At 43.5% G+C, this 15,908-nt stretch overlaps 1 protein-coding gene across 1 annotated transcript; it reads left to right on the top strand.

Annotated features, from left to right (window-relative positions):
- Positions 1-11,496: 11,496 nt before the first annotated feature.
- LOC125520464 (aldo-keto reductase family 4 member C10-like) lies at positions 11,497-14,482 on the top strand. The gene is made up of 8 exons (XM_048685390.1): positions 11,497-11,696; positions 11,785-11,929; positions 12,154-12,204; positions 12,796-12,872; positions 12,973-13,060; positions 13,374-13,646; positions 13,776-14,027; positions 14,193-14,482. Exons 2-8 carry the CDS (start codon positions 11,813-11,815, stop codon positions 14,274-14,276), a joined length of 942 nt encoding a protein of 313 aa, XP_048541347.1. The 5' UTR covers positions 11,497-11,696; positions 11,785-11,812; the 3' UTR covers positions 14,277-14,482.
- The last annotated feature ends 1,426 nt before the right edge of the window (positions 14,483-15,908 follow it).

Here is a 15,908-nt window from a genome sequence, read left to right as displayed (position 1 = left end):
GGTTACCATCTTTCGTTTAAGCATCTTGATGTATTCATATCTTGTTGAGTTGCTTTGACTCATGTCTTGGAGTAAAGCTTCTCTAAGATGGAATAACATACCTTGGGTGGTGGTGTGGTTCTTGCTCATGTAGTTGAACTTGTGTGGGTGCTCAAGGTTGATGTAGCTCATCAAGAGTTGGGAGCACCACTTGGAGTTTGAGTTCATCTACCTACATGGGTTAGTTCTTGCAAGGAAGAGCACTTGTGTATCCAAAAATGACAATCATGAGGCTTAACATAGAATTTGTCAAAGGATATGTTTGAATGGTTTTGTGCTTCCTTGTCTTCAACCACTATTGTGTAGAGTCTTGGTCTTGTAGAGATTGCTCAAGATGTGAGTGAGTCGCAATCTCATGGAATTAGATTCAACCAAGCACCTATATGGGTTAGACAACATGCAAGGTGCAAATATATCCAAGACATAAGATAGTTATCATAAGAGATATATCATGGATTAGTCATAAGCTCATGTCTTGCATGTATCCAATGGAGTTTCTACTCCAAGTTCGAAGCATCAATGATGTTCAATTCTCCTCTCAGCCTGCAAAACACTTTCTCATCAAGTGGTTTAGTGAATATATCCGCTAATTTCTTATCGGTGCGAACATGCTTAAGATTGATGTCACCCTTAGCAACATGATATCGAATGAAATGATGACGAACTTCAATATGCTTAGTTCGAGAATGTTGTACATGATTATGACCAATTTTGATAGCACTTTCATTGTCACAAAGCAGTGGAACATGTTTCACATAAATCCCATAATCTTTAAGAGTTTGGGTCATCCAAAGTAATTGAGCACAACATGAACCAGCGGCAATGTATTCCGCTTCGGCGGTGGATAAGGATACCGAGTTTTGTTTCTTGGACGACCAAGACACAAGAGATCTACCAAGAAATTGACAAGTACCCGAAGTAGACTTTCTATCAACCTTGTCTCCGGCATAATCCGAGTCAGAATAGCCAAAAAGATCAAAGAAGACCTCTTAGGATACCAAATGCCAAAATTTGGTGTATGGATTAAATATCTCACTATCCTTTTCACAGCCTTAAGATGACAATCTTTAGGAGTAGCTTGATATCGTGCACACATGCACACACTTAGCATAATATCAGGACATGAAGCACATAGGTATAACAATGAACCAATCATAGAGCGATAAACCTTTTGATCAACCGGTTCACCATCTTTGGTTAAATCATTATGTCCACTAGTAGGCATGGGTGTAGACATACCTTTGCATTCTTGCATATTGAACTTCTTGAATAAGTACTTGGTGTACTTTGTTTGAGAGACAAATGTACCTTCCTTAGTTTGCTTGATTTGCAACCCGAGAAAGAATTTGAGTTCACTCATCATAGACATCTCAAACTTCTCTGACATTAGCTTTCCAAACTTTTCACTAAAGAGAGGGTTAGTTGAACCAAATATGATATCATCAACATAAATTTGGCATACAAATAGTTCTCCATTAACCCTTTTAGTAAAAAGAGTAGAATCAATTTTACCAATTTCAAAACCACTTGTAGTAAGGAACTTGGTAAAGCATTTATACCATGCTCTAGGAGCTTGTTTAAGACCATAAAGAGCTTTGTGAAGTTTGTAAACATGATTTGGTTTCTTAGGGTTGATAAAGCCGGGAGGTTGTTTGACATAAACTTCCTCCTCTATTTCACCATTTAGAAAAACACTTTTAATGTCCATTTGGTACAAGGTGATATTATGGTGATTAGCATAGGCAAGTAAGATGCGAATGGACTCAAGTCTAGCAACGGGAGCATACGTCTCACCATAGTCCATACCTTCGACTTGTGTGTACCCTTGGGCGACGAGACGTGCTTTGTTGCGAACCACTTGTCCATCTTCATCTTGCTTGTTGCGAAACACCCATTTGGTACCAATGATGTTGTGGTTGTTGTCGGGCTTCTCGACCAATGTCCAAACTTGGTTTCTCTCAAAATTATGTAGCTCTTCATGCATAGCGTTTATCCAATCCGGATCTTCCAATGCTTCTTCAACCTTCATAGGTTCAATGCTAGAGATGAATGAATAGTTTTCACAAAAGTTAGCTAAACGAGTTTTTGAGCAAGTGATTCTCCCGGTTTGTATATCATTGAGGATTTACTCGACGGGATGATCTTTGGCAATTCTTGCTCGAACTCGTGAGAGCTTTTGCTTGGGTCTTCGTTGAACATCTTCTTCATCTTGTTCTTCTTCTTGGCCTTCTTCATTGTTGACGCCGTCGTTCTCTTGTCGTGGTGGAGAAGGAGGTTGTTGATGTTCGTCTTGACGTATTTCCTCGTTTTCTTCATCTTGGTGTGTCCCACTTGTGGATGCTTCCGTGTCGATTCTTGGTTCACCTTGTCGTGAAGTAGAAGCTTCCACTTGGACGGATGAAGTACTCTCCTTCACCTCCGTTGGACGAATTTTGCCAATGGACAAGTCTTGAATTGCTTCTGAAGGGTCTTTGTCTCCTACATCAATTGGCAATTGCTCTACTTGCGAGCCATTAGATTCATCAAACTTCACATCTACCGTCTCTTCAACCTTTCGGGTGAAATTGTTGTAGACACGGTAAGTGTGAGAGTTTGAGCCATAACCAAGTAGAAAACCTTCATGAGATTTAGGAGCAAACTTTGAACGACGATGCTTATCAAGAATGTAGCACTTTGAGCCGAACACTCGAAAGTATCCAACTTGGGGTTTGTTATCGGTGAGAAGCTCGTATGCTGTCTTGCCGAGTAGCTTGTGAAGATATAAGCGATTTGTTGCGTGACAAGCTGTCTCAACTGCTTCTGCCCAAAAGTGCTTTGGCGTCTTGTATTCATCAAGCATCGTTCTTGCCATTTCGATGAGCGTCCGGTTCTTCCTCTCAACAACTCCATTTTGTTGAGGTGTGTACGTAGCCGAGAACTCGTGTGAAATCCCTTCTTCGTCAAGAAAGGTGTCCACATTTGCGTTCTTGAACTCCGTTCCATTGTCACTCCGAACCTTCTTGATCTTCACATCAAACTGATTTTGGGCCTTCCTAGCGAAGTTTCTGAAGATCTTCTGGACCTGCGACTTGTCATTAAGAAAGAACACCCACGTAAATCTTGAAAAATCATCAACTATAACTAGACCAAAAGAATTTCCACCGAGACTCTTGTAGGCGTTGGGACCAAAAAGATCCATGTGAAGTAGCTCGAGTGGCCTCCTTGTGGTCATGATGTTCTTCACGGGATGTCTTCCTCCAACCTGTTTACCTGCTTGACAAGCACTGCAAAGTCTATCCTTATCAAATATGACATCGTTGACTCCAAGGATATGATTTCCTTTAATAAGCTTGTCAAGGTTTCTCATGCCAACGTGACCTAGTCGTCTATGCCACAACCAACCTTTTGAGGATTTAGCAACAAAGCAAGTTTTAGGTTGTGCCTTTTTAGAGAAATCGACAATGTAAATATCACCTCTACGCATACCGGTAAAGACCATTTTATGATTGTCTCGACGAAATACTTGGCAATCTACCTCAGTAAATAGGACATTCAAACCGAAATCAGCAAGTCTAGATACTGAAAGTAAGTTGTAGCCAAGAGATTCAACGAGCATGACATTTTGAATGGAACTATCATGTGAGATGGCCACCTTACCAAGGCCAACCACTTTACCCTTTGAATTATCACCAAAGGTGACATATTTTCGAGGGCCGTCATTTTCAGCAAGCTCACGAAACATCTCTTCATCTCCGGTCATATGATCAGTACATCCACTATCAAGAACCCATTCCTTTCCTCCTGATTCATATCCCCGAAGATTTGCCATAAGACCAAAATGTCTCATTGCATTATCAAGATCGAAGTCACTATCATCATCATCATAATATTCATGTTCATCATGATCTTGTGACTCATCATTTCCTAGAGAGGGTAATTCATTAGATAAATGATCATCAAAGTGGTCACTTTTATGAATTCTTATAGCTTTGAATATGATATCATTAATGATTCCAACATCTCCTTTAGCATGCTTAAGATTGGTAAGTTCAAATAGACATTTACCAAAACTAGGATCACTAGAGTTCATCTTACTCAAGGCAATAGATTTATGGAGAATTTCATCCAAAGTTTTCAAGGAATGATCGGGAAATCGTTCCTCAAGAAATTTCCATATAGTATAGGCACAATTTTGAGTAGGCAAACTAGCAATCAAATTTTTGGGCAATCCTCTAATGATGAGCTCAATAGTTCTAAGATTGCGAATCATGTCAATATCTTCATCTAGGGTAGGATGCAAAGGATCAATATGAGATGCACAAGGGCTAGCAATATACTTGTTCAAATGATATTGATTGAAGATTACAAGCATCTCATTTTTCCACTCATGAAAATACTCTCCATCAAGAATAGGCACTCTATGTCTAAGACTCCCTAATGTAGACACATCCATCTTCCTCCAATGGTGATTAAACCAAGGCAATGGAGACCAAAGCTCTGATACCACTTGTAGGATCTAGAAGTAGATGTGTCTAGAGGGGGGTGATTAGACACTTAATGCTAAAGTTGCAATTTTTAAGCTTTTTCGGTTTAAGTGGAGTTTAGGCACAATTTCAACACACACAATACATATCAAGCAAGCCTGCAAAGAGTATATGAGCAGCGGAATGTAAAGCATGCAACTTGCAAGAATGTAAAGGGAAGGGTTTGGAGAAATCAAACGCAATTGGAGACAAGGATGTTTTTCCCGTGGTTCGGATAGGTGGTGCTATCCTACATCCACGTTGATGGAGACTTCAACCCACAAAGGGTAACGGTTGCGAGAGTCCACGGAGGGCTCCACCCACAAAGGGTAACGGTTGCGCGAGTCCACACAGGGCTCCACCCACGAAGGGTCCACGAAGAAGCAACCACCCACAAAGGGTCCACGAAGAAGCAACCTTGTCTATCCCACCATGGCCATCGCCCACACAGGACTTGCCTCACTAGCGGTAGATCTTCACAAAGTAGGCGATCTCCTTGCCCTTACAAACTCCTTGGTTCAACTCCACAATCTTGTCGGAGGCTCCCAAGTGACACCTAGCCAATCTAGGAGACACCACTCTCCAAGAAGTAACAAATGGTGTGTAGGTAATGAACTCCTTGCTCTTGTGCTTCAAATGATAGTCTCCCCAACACTCAACTCTCTCTCATAGGATTTGGATTTTGTGGAAAGAAGATTTGAGTGGAAAGCAACTTGGGGAAGGCTAGAGATCAAGATTCATATGGTAGGAATGGAATATCTTGGTCTCAACACATGAGTAGGTGGTTCTCTCTCAGAACATATGAGTTGGAATGGTGTATGCGTTCTGATGGCTCTCTCATCGAATGAAGAGGAGGTGGAGGGGTATATATAGCCTCCACACAAAATCCAACCGTTACACACAGTTTTCCAATCTCGGTGGGACCGAATCAACAAACTCGGTCGGACCGAAAAGGTAAACCTAGTGACCGTTAGAGATTTCGGTGGGACCGACTGGATCAACTCGGTGGGACCGATGTGCTAGGGTTAGGGTAAATCCAAAACTAGGTTTGACCGATTACTCAAACTTGGTGGGACCGATTTGGGTAATAAGTGAAACTGAGATTTGGCCAAGCAAACTCGGTGGAACCGATTGCATATCTCGGTGGGACCGAGAATATTGCAATGGGTAACAGAGAGTTTGCAAGCCCATCTCAGTGAGACCGAACTGATTAGGGTTTGGCAGTGGCTTATGACAAGTGAAACTCGGTGGCGCCGGATAGGAAGAATCGGTAGGACCGAGTTTGGCTTAGGGTTTAGGTCATATGTGGAAGTGGGAAAGTAGCTGAGGGTTTTGGAGCATATCACTAAGCACATGAAGCAAGAGGCTCATTAAGCAACACCTCGTCCCTCCTTGATAGTATTGGCTTTTCCTAAAGACTCAATGTGATCTTGGATCACTAAAATGTAAAATGAGGAGTCTTGAGCTTGAAGCTTTAGCCAATCCTTTGTCCTTAGCATCTTGAAGGAGTTCCCACAACCTTTAGTCCATGCCACTCCATTGTTGAACTTATCTGAAACATGCTAGATCGAAATGTTAGTCCAACAAGAGATATGTTGTCATCAATTATCAAAACCACCTAGGGAGCACTTGTGGTTTCAGTAAGGTTGATAATGATAGTCCCACATACTTGTGGCACTGCCGTCTTGGTCACATAGGTGTCAAACGCATGAAGAAGCTCCATGCTGATGGACTTTTAGAGTCTCTTGATTACGAATCATTTGACACGTGTGAACCATGCCTCATGGGTAAGATGACCAAGACTCCGTTCTCAGGAACAATGGAGCGAGCAACCAACCTATTGGAAATCATACATACTGATGTGTGCGGTTCAATGAGTGTTGAGGCTCGTGGTGGCTATCGTTATGTTCTCACCCTCACTGATGACTTGAGTAGATATGGGTATATCTACTTAATGAAACACAAGTCTGGAACCTTTGAAAAGTTCAAGGAATTTCAGAGTGAGGTTGAGAATCAACGTGACAGAAAAATCAAGTTTTTGCGATCAGATCGTGGAGGAGAATACTTGAGTCACGAATTTGGTACACACTTAAGAAAATGTGGAATAGTTTCACAACTCACGCCGCCTGGAACACCTCAGCGTAATGGTGTGTCCGAACGTCGTAATCGCACTCTATTGGATATGGTGCGATCTATGATGTCTCTTACCGATTTACCGCTGTCATTTTGGGGCTATGCTTTAGAGACTTCCGCATTCACTTTAAATAGGGCTCCGTCGAAATCCGTTGAGACGACACTGTATGAATTATGGTTTGGGAAGAAGCCTAAGCTGTCGTTTCTAAAAGTTTGGGGATGCGATGCTTATGTCAAGAAACTTCAACCTGAAAAGCTCGAACCCAAGTCAGAAAAATGCGTCTTCATAGGATACCCTAAAGAAACTATTGGGTATACCTTCTACCTCAGATCTGAAGGCAAGATCTTTGTTGCCAAGAATGGATCCTTTCTAGAGAAGGAGTTTCTCTCGAAAGAAGTAAGTGGGAGGAAAGTAGAACTTGATGAAGTATTACCTCTTGAACCGGAAAGTGGCGCAACTCAGGAAAATGTTCCTGTGGTGCCTGCACCAATTAGAGAGGAAGTTAATGATGATGATCAAGATACTTCTGATCAAGCTCCTACTGAACTTCGAAGGTCCACAAGGACACGTTCCGCACCAGAGTGGTACGGCAACCCTGTCTTAGAAATCATGTTGTTAGACAACGGTGAACCTTCGAACTATGAAGAAGCGATGGCGGGCCCGGATTCCGACAAATGGCTGGAAGCCATGAAATCCGAGGTAGGATCCATGTATGAAAATGAAGTATGGACTTTGACTGACTTGCCCGATGATCGGCGAGCCATAGAAAATAAATGGATCTTTAAGAAGAAGACAGACGCGGATGGTAATGTGACCATCTATAAAGCTAGGCTTGTCGCTAAGGGTTATCGACAAGTTCAAGGGGTTGACTACAATGAAACATTCTCTCCCGTAGCAAAGCTGAAGTCCGTCCGAATCATGTTAGCTATTGCCGCATACTATGATTATGAGATATAGCAAATGGACATCAAAACGGCATTCCTTAACGGTCATCTTAAGGAAGAACTGTATATGATGCAGCCGGAAGGTTTTGTCGATCCTAAGAATGCTGATAAGGTGTGCAAGCTCCAACGCTTGATTTATGGGCTGATGCAAGCATCTCGGAGTTGGAACATTCGCTTTGATGAGATGATCAAAGCGTTTGGGTTTATGCAGACTTATGGAGAAGCCTGCGTTTACAAGAAAGTGAGTGGGAGCTCTATAGCATTTCTCATATTATATGTGGATGACATACTTTTGATGGGAAATGATATAGAGCTTTTGGACAGCATTAAGGCCTACTTGAATAAGAGTTTTTCAATGAAGGACCTTGGAGAAGCTGCTTATATATTAGGCATCAAGATCTATAGAGATAGATCAAGACGCCTCATAGATCTTTCACAAAGCACATACCTTGATAAGATATTGAAGAAGTTCAATATGGATCAGTCAAAGAAGGGGTTCTTGCCTGTGTTGCAGGGTGTGAAATTGAGCTCAGCTCAATGTCCGACCACGGCAGAAGATATAGAAGCGATGAGTGTCATCCCCTATGCCTCAGCCATAGGTTCTATTATGTATGCCATGTTGTGTACCAGACCTGATGTAAACCTTGCCGTAAGTTTGGTAGGTAGGTACCAAAGTAATCCCGGCAAGGAACACTGGACAGCGGTCAAGAATATCCTCAAGTACCTGAAAAGGACTAAGGAAATGTTTCTCGTTTATGGAGGTGACGAAGAGCTCGTCGTAAAGGGTTACGTCGATGCTAGCTTCGACACAGATCTGGATGACTATAAGTCACAAACCGGATACGTGTATATTTTGAATGGTGGGGCAGTAAGCTGGTGCAGTTGCAAGCAAAGCGTTGTGGCGGGATCTACATGTGAAGCAGAGTACATGGCAGCCTCGGAGGCAGCACACGAAGCAGTCTGGGTGAAGGAGTTCATTACCGACCTAGGAGTCATACCCAATGCGTCGGGCCCGATGACTCTCTTCTGTGACAACACTGGAGCTATTGCCCTTGCCAAAGAGCCCAGGTTTCACAGGAAGACCAGGCATATCAAGCGTCGCTTCAACTCCATTCGTGAAAGTGTTCAAAATGGAGACATAGAGATTTGTAAAGTACATACGGACCTGAATGTAGCAGATCCGTTGACTAAACCTCTCCCTAGAGCAAAACATGATCAACACCAGAATTCCATGGGTGTTCGATTCATCACAATGTAACTAGATGATTGACTCTAGTGCAAGTGGGAGACTGTTGGAAATATGCCCTAGAGGCAATAATAAAATGATTATTATATTTCCTTGTTCATGATAATTGTCTATTGTTCATGCTCTAATTGTATTATCCGGAAATCGTAAGACATGTGTGAATACATAGACCACAATGAGTCCCTAATGAGCCTCTAGTTGACTAGCTCGTTGATCAACAGATAGTCATGGTTTCCTGGCTATGGACATAAGGATGTCATTGATAACGGGATCACATCATTAGGAGAATGATGTGATGGACAAAACCCAATCCTAAACATAGCACAAGATCGTATAGTTCGTTTGCTAAAGTTTTTCCAATGTCAAGTATCTTTTCCTTAGACCATGAGATCGTGTAACTCCCGGATACCGTAGGAGTGCTTTGGGTATACCAAACGTCACAACGTAACTGGGTGACTATAAAGGTGTACTACGGGTATCTCCGAAAGTGTCTGTTGGGTTGACACGGATCAAGACTGGGATTTGTACTCCGTATGACGGAGAGGTATCTCTGGGCCCACTCGGTAATGCATCATCATAATGAGCTCAAAGTGACCAAGTGTCTGGTCACGGGATCATGCATTACGGTACGAGTAAAGTGACTTTCCGGTAACGAGATTGAACGAGGTATTGGGATGCCGACGATCGAATCTCGGGTAAGTAACGTACCGATTGACAAAGGGAATTGTATACGGGGTTGCTTGAATCCTCGACATCGTGGTTCATCCGATGAGATTATCGAGGAGCATGTGGGAGCCAACATGGGTATCCAGATCCCGCTGTTGGTTATTGACCGGAGAGCCGTCTCGGTCATGTCTACATGTCTCCCGAACCCGTAGGGTCTACACACTTAAGGTTCGGTGATGCTAGGGTTGTAGAGATATGAATATGCAGTAACCCGAAAGTTGTTCGGAGTCCCGGATGAGATCCTGGACGTCACAAGGAGTTCCGGAATGGTCCGGAGGTGAAGAATTATATATAAAAAGTGCAGTTTTGGCCATCGGGATAGTTTCGGGGGTCACCAGTATTGTACCGGGACCACCGGAAGGGTCCCGGGGGTCCACCGGGTGGGGCCACCCATCCCGGAGGGCCCCATGGGCCAAAGTGGGGAGGGGAACCAGCCCATAGTGGGCTGGTGCGCCCCCTAGGCCCATCCCATGCGCCTAGGGTTGGGAACCCTAGGGGGGGGGCGCCCCACCTGGCTTGGGGGGCACTCCACCCCTTGGCCGCCGCCCCCCCTAGGAGTTTCCATCTCCTAGGGTCGGCGCCCCCCTAGGGGGCCTATATAAAGGGGGGGAGGGAGGGGCAGCCGCACCCTTGTGTCTTGGCGCCTCCCTCTCCCCTGCTACACCTCTCCCTCTCGCAGTCTAACGGCGAAGCCCTGCTGCGGTGATGCCCTGCATCCACCACCACGCTGTCGTGCTGCTGGATCTTCATCAACCTCTCCTCCCCCCTTGCTGGATCAAGAAGGAGGAGACGTCACACTGACCGTACGTGTGTTGAACATGGAGGTGCCGTCCGTTCGGCGCTAGATCTCCGGTGATTTGGATCACGTCGAGTACGACTTCCTCATCCCCGTTCTTTGAACGCTTCCGCGCGTGATCTACAAAGGTATGTAGATGCAATCCGATCACTCGTTGCTAGATGAACTCATAGATGGATCTTGGTGAAACCGTAGGAAAATTTTTGTTTTCTGCAACGTTCCCCAACAAATACCCATAACCCTTGTACTTCATTCCCGATTGGTAACCTCAAATCTATTGGTACTAGGAACTCATGATGATGTTATGATCACTTATATGGCTATTTACCCCGATCCCCCATTCTTCTAACGTGAATCGAATGCGAATGAGTATGTGAGGAGGTGAAAAAAGAACTTACGGCCATTGCCGAAGTGCGGGAGGTGATGATACCGATGCCAATGAAGGGGCCGGAGTCCGCCTTGTTGTTCTTCAATCTGCTGAAAGCCGCTGCCGCCGTCAGTGGGAGTGGAGAGAGAGGGGAGAGAGAGCGGTGAGGGGGCAGTGAGTGAGAGTGGAGAGAGAGGGGAGAGGCAGCGATGAGGGGCCGGTGAGGGTAATAACTGTTAGCGCTTCGGGAAGCAATATGGCTTCTCGAGCGTGGCTCCTCGCATGGAGGCCCCACCGCCCACATGCATCGCACGAGTCTGGTTTTGGAGAAACTGTCGATTCCAGCGTTCCCAGCGAGGCAGGCTCAGATGTGCTTTGAGTTTCGTGCTATGCATGCAACCAAACGGGCCATAATTTTCCCGTGCAGGTTTAGTTGGCCTATATGCAGGCAACCAAACACGTCCTAAATCAGCAGACAGCAGGGCGACGACACTAATTTTTTTAAAAAGGTATGACTAGGTCTCAGTCGACTGTCTCTGTCAAGTGGCATAACATATAATGGAGAAAAAGAAAAAACTGAAAAGAAAATTTTGCACGAATATTAACATAAGATCTAACGGGTATAGCATCGAATGAGATTTAGCAAGACTAAAAAAAGCAGGGCTACGGCACGACGATAGCGACAGCGTCATTGTCCAGAGCACTCAGACGTGACGATAACGGGGCTCGCACCGGACAAACAACGGCCATGGCGGCAGTACCGTCCAAGCAATTTCCGCTAGTTAATTACACTCCACTCCACGGTCCACTTTGCGCACTGTACTCTGACCGGCCAGAGTCCCTCGCCCCCTTGGTCGCGTCGCCCCTCTCTACCGCCAGGCCGGCCGTCCGCCCACCTCGACTTCGCCTCCTCCGCTCCGGCGAGCCGTCGAACGGCGCAAGGTTCGATCCCCCAAATCAAATCCATCTCAGTGCGATTTCCATGTTCCCGCGATTACCTTTGTCTGCTTCGCTCTTCGATCTCTCGCAGGTTGTTGGGACCAGCCACATAATCTCAGATGGCTGAATCCTTTGTGCTCAACACCGGTGCAAGGATCCCATCAGTTGGCCTCGGCACGGCGACGGGGAAGGCCGAACCCGGCGTCGTACGGGACGCCGTCTACGCCGCCGTCAAGGTCACTTCTAAGCAGAATCTGTACAGCTTTTCTGCTGAACCACATCTAAGATGGATGATCTGTTGAATTCAAAATTAAGTTTCTTCACAAGTAGGAGTACTACCCATGTGCTACTCATTTTGTGTGGTTTAAAATGCTACCAAAGCCTGTCGTTGTTTCGATTTTGAAATACCAAAATGTACTCTTCTGTCCAGTACTGAAATTTTGATGTTTTGACAATACAGGCTGGATATCGGCATATCGACTGTGCTCCAGCGTACCGCAATGAGAAGGAGGTAATTAGTAATTACTTGAGCAGTAGCAGTCAATCAGATTTGATAGATGCCCCTTAGATGTGCTTGCTGTGGATTTTTATTCTTTTTACCAAATTAAATTAACTGGTCTGTACTCACTGAAAACATATGTGGTTCTAGATTTTACTGTAATAAAAATGGTTTGCTTGCACAGGAAATGTACATAATTCTTGTGCCCGAACCAATTGTCGATCAAGCGCACTATCTGTACTGCTGTGTTTTGTCTGTAAGACAAGGAACATGGTTCTTCTCTTTGTTCAAAAAATATGGATAATTACCAAATCAAAATATCAAATAAAGTGCCAAAAATTCTGAAAACATTCTCCCCTGTACATGTGGGAAGGAATTATGAACCTGCAAAATTGATGGAAAAATATTTAGACATGTGGTCTGCTTAAAGAGAAGGCCACACTGTGACTCTTGATATCATTCCTGCATTCATATGTTGTCTGAACTCATGTAGTACTACAAAATTTATCCCTCCTCTACTCTTGTTGATTTTTATCAAAAGCTATGTTATGTTCTGTCACTAAGCTAACTGAATTGAAATATATGCCTTCTCACCTTTTATAGATTGGTCTCAGTCTCAAGAAATTATTTGATGAAGGCGTGGTTAAGCGTGAACATCTATTTATCACTTCTAAGTTGTGGTTAGGCTTCATGTTTTCAACCTCAGCTGCATCATTGATAAAGAAGCAGCTTATGTAATTTGCAGTGCTGCGTTTTCAAAAGATCTTTTAAATTTTGCAGGTCTGGTAACCAAGCCCCAGAAGATGTGCCGGAGGGCATTGACACCACTCTTGAAGATTTGCAGCTGGACTACTTAGACCTTTTCCTTGTAAATTTCTATGCATAATTGTCCATCTCTTATAGTGTATATAATGAAATTCCCTTCGCTCACATAATACTAAAAGTAGATGTATTATGCTTATCGTGCAGTCTGAGAAACATTTTCAGCATGAATGTTTTTTTGTATTTGGTAGTAAAAACAATACTAAAATATTTTGTTTTCCGAAAAGGAGGTTGAAACCCCCGGCCTAGCTTTCACTGAACTATGAAGTGTGTTCTCAAGCTCATCGTGGGAGAAATTGATTTTAACCGTGTGTATATGTGCCCAAGTTGTTTTGTTGATGATGTCCTATATTTTGCAGATCCATGCTCCACTTCGTTCGAAGAAAGGTGCCACCCCAGCCCCTGAAAACTTTCTTCCTGTTGACATTCCTGCTACTTGGGGAGCAATGGAGAAGTTATATGCCTCTGGCAAGGCCCGTGCGATCGGTGTGAGTAACTTTTCTTGTAAGAGGATGGAGGATTTGCTTGCCATTGCAAGTGTACCTCCAGCAGTCAACCAGGTTGAGTGCCATCCAGGTTGGCAGCAAATGAAACTCAGGGAACTTTGCCAGTCAAAGGGTGTTCATCTTTCTGTAAGTTTTAAACATCGCCAGTATAGCGGCGATTTCCCCTCGTTTTCAGTAACCTTGGTAGCTACTTTCTTGAAAATTACTCCACTTCTCTTGTTTGTTGTTCACAATTTTTTACTTTTGCTTTTGCAGGCATATTCACCCTTAGGAAAACATGGATCACCTGGATCCATGGGTCCAAGCTTTCTTAGCAATCCCATTGTCATCTCTGTTGCGGAGAAGTTAAACAAAACTCCTGCGCAGGTTGCCCTACGCTGGGGTCTTCAAATGGGCCAGAGTGTACTCCCGAAAAGCACCAATGAAACAAGAATAAAGGAGAACTTAAGCATATTTGACTGGTCTATCCCTGAAGATTTGATGGCGAATTTCTCTGAAATTCAGCAGGCATCTCTCAATTCCATCCTTGTTATTTTGCTCCGTTGAAACAGAATTTTATCCGCATTATGATGTCTAATAATTTGCACATTCTCCCATCGGAGAAATGCAGTGCATGACAGCTTTACCTTCCTATATTTGTTATCTGATATTGTTTTGTCTTGCTAAATGCAGGTTAAGGTGCTAAGAGCTGAATTTGTGGTTCACCCCCAAGGTATTTTCAAAACCGTGGAGGATTTTTGGGATGGTGAAATCTGAAGCGTATGAAGTGCTGCACAGAAGGCATTGCATTCCAGCATGAAACCGTAGTCGTCGTCTGATTTTGTATTTGCATGTAGATGCTTCTTGTAGAGAAGAAACTGAAAGCATATTGGCTAGATCATCTGTCTTCCTCTGTAATTTTTACTGGTTTACTATGATTATCGGATCCCTTTATCCGGGAATATCTCATTTTCAAGTGTCAATACAGGCCGCTTCGTGATACCGAAGCTCATGGAATCTATAGTTGAGCCATGATGTCCCCTGGTTTACTCCATTTTCCACGTTTTACAATACTAGTAAATAGATACAATAAGAAAAAAAAAACTAATTTGGTACTGTAGTTATTGATGAAATATTCTACAAACTTGGGTCAAACTTTACATTGTTTGGCTTCAAGCAAAATTTATACGCCTTATTTTCAAACACCGAGGGAGTAGAAAATAGTTCTGGTCTGATCATTTCTTTTTCGTTAGTGCTGTTAAGAATTGAAAACAATTGATATTCTGGCAGCTACCAGAAAATGGTGGTACATCTCTAAAGGCATCTCCAACGTGAATCCTCAAATTGGCCCCAAATATCCGGACTGGACGGTAATTAGACTTTTAGCGCTCCAACAAGGATCACCAAATGGGGCCAGACCGGCCCGGGTGTTTGAAATCCCACAGACCAACTTCAAACCGAGGAGATCTGGGTGAGTCCAGGCGTCCGCCATGGGAGAAATATGGGAGAAATTCCCATGGCAAATTTAGGAAAATTATGTAGGGTTGAAATGAAATTAGGAAAAAAATGTTTTCTCTAGAAGTCATGGGAGAAATTTTTGTGGTGTTTACATGGCAATAATGGGAATGATGGTATCAGAAAAACATGGCAGTTATGGAGGGAAATGTGAATTGTTACATGGAAAATTTAGTATTTTTTGTGTTCTAAATCATGGCAAAATTAAAGAATGCTGTAATGGTCAGATGGCAAATGTAGGACTTTTTGTACTGCTCACATGGCATATTTTGGAAAATGTTTGTATTGCTCTTGCTCACATGAAAAATTAGTGGGTATTTTTTGTTCTGCACATACAAAAAATCAATAATATAATAACAAGCATGACAACTTACGTAAAAAAGTAATCAATCCAGGGGAAAAGGGACAGCTCTCTCTCTCTCTCTCATGAGAAGCTCTCTAGTCATGGAGAAACAAATATGAGGACACAAGGGGCCTGTTTGGTTGCAGTTTGCAATAGTAGTTGCATTGCATGTCCATCTCTAGCCAGTTTGGTTGCTGAAAAACAGCCTCATATGCAGCAGATGCAACCTGTTTGGTTGCCTGTATCACATCGAGAGGCACTTGTCCCCCTGCTGTTTGGTTGCCCGCATTTGTGCTTAGGGTGTGAGTAGATGCAAACTTCAGCCGTTTGATTGCAAACAACGTTTGTGTTCTGCTCATCTCATTCAAATGTGGTGGCCTTACCACCACACATGAACAGCACAACAACAACATCACAATATCTAAGATCAAACAAAGCAAGCAATGTAATGACAACAAACTTAACACAACAAACTACTTAATTAGATAGCATAAGTCTAGATTAAGAGCAGGGGCATCCTCCTTCCCTGCTGTGCCAGGGTGCTGCTCCTG

The sequence above is a fragment of the Triticum urartu genome, chromosome 1 (genome assembly GCF_003073215.2).
Source record: "Triticum urartu cultivar G1812 chromosome 1, Tu2.1, whole genome shotgun sequence".
Taxonomy (NCBI): domain Eukaryota; kingdom Viridiplantae; phylum Streptophyta; class Magnoliopsida; order Poales; family Poaceae; genus Triticum; species Triticum urartu.
The sequence above is the reverse complement of the archived record's forward strand: the minus strand, read 5'-3'. Positions and strand labels throughout refer to the sequence as shown.

Excerpts from the sequence above, each read along its gene's own strand:
- LOC125520464 (XM_048685390.1), top strand. The coding sequence starts at position 11,813 with ATGGCTGAATCCTTTGTGCTCAACACCGGTGCAAGGATCCCATCAGTT. Across the intron at positions 12,205-12,795 it reads CGTACCGCAATGAGAAGGAG|ATTGGTCTCAGTCTCAAGAA; the intron begins GTAATTAGTAAT and ends CACCTTTTATAG. Across the intron at positions 13,647-13,775 it reads CAAAGGGTGTTCATCTTTCT|GCATATTCACCCTTAGGAAA; the intron begins GTAAGTTTTAAA and ends TTGCTTTTGCAG.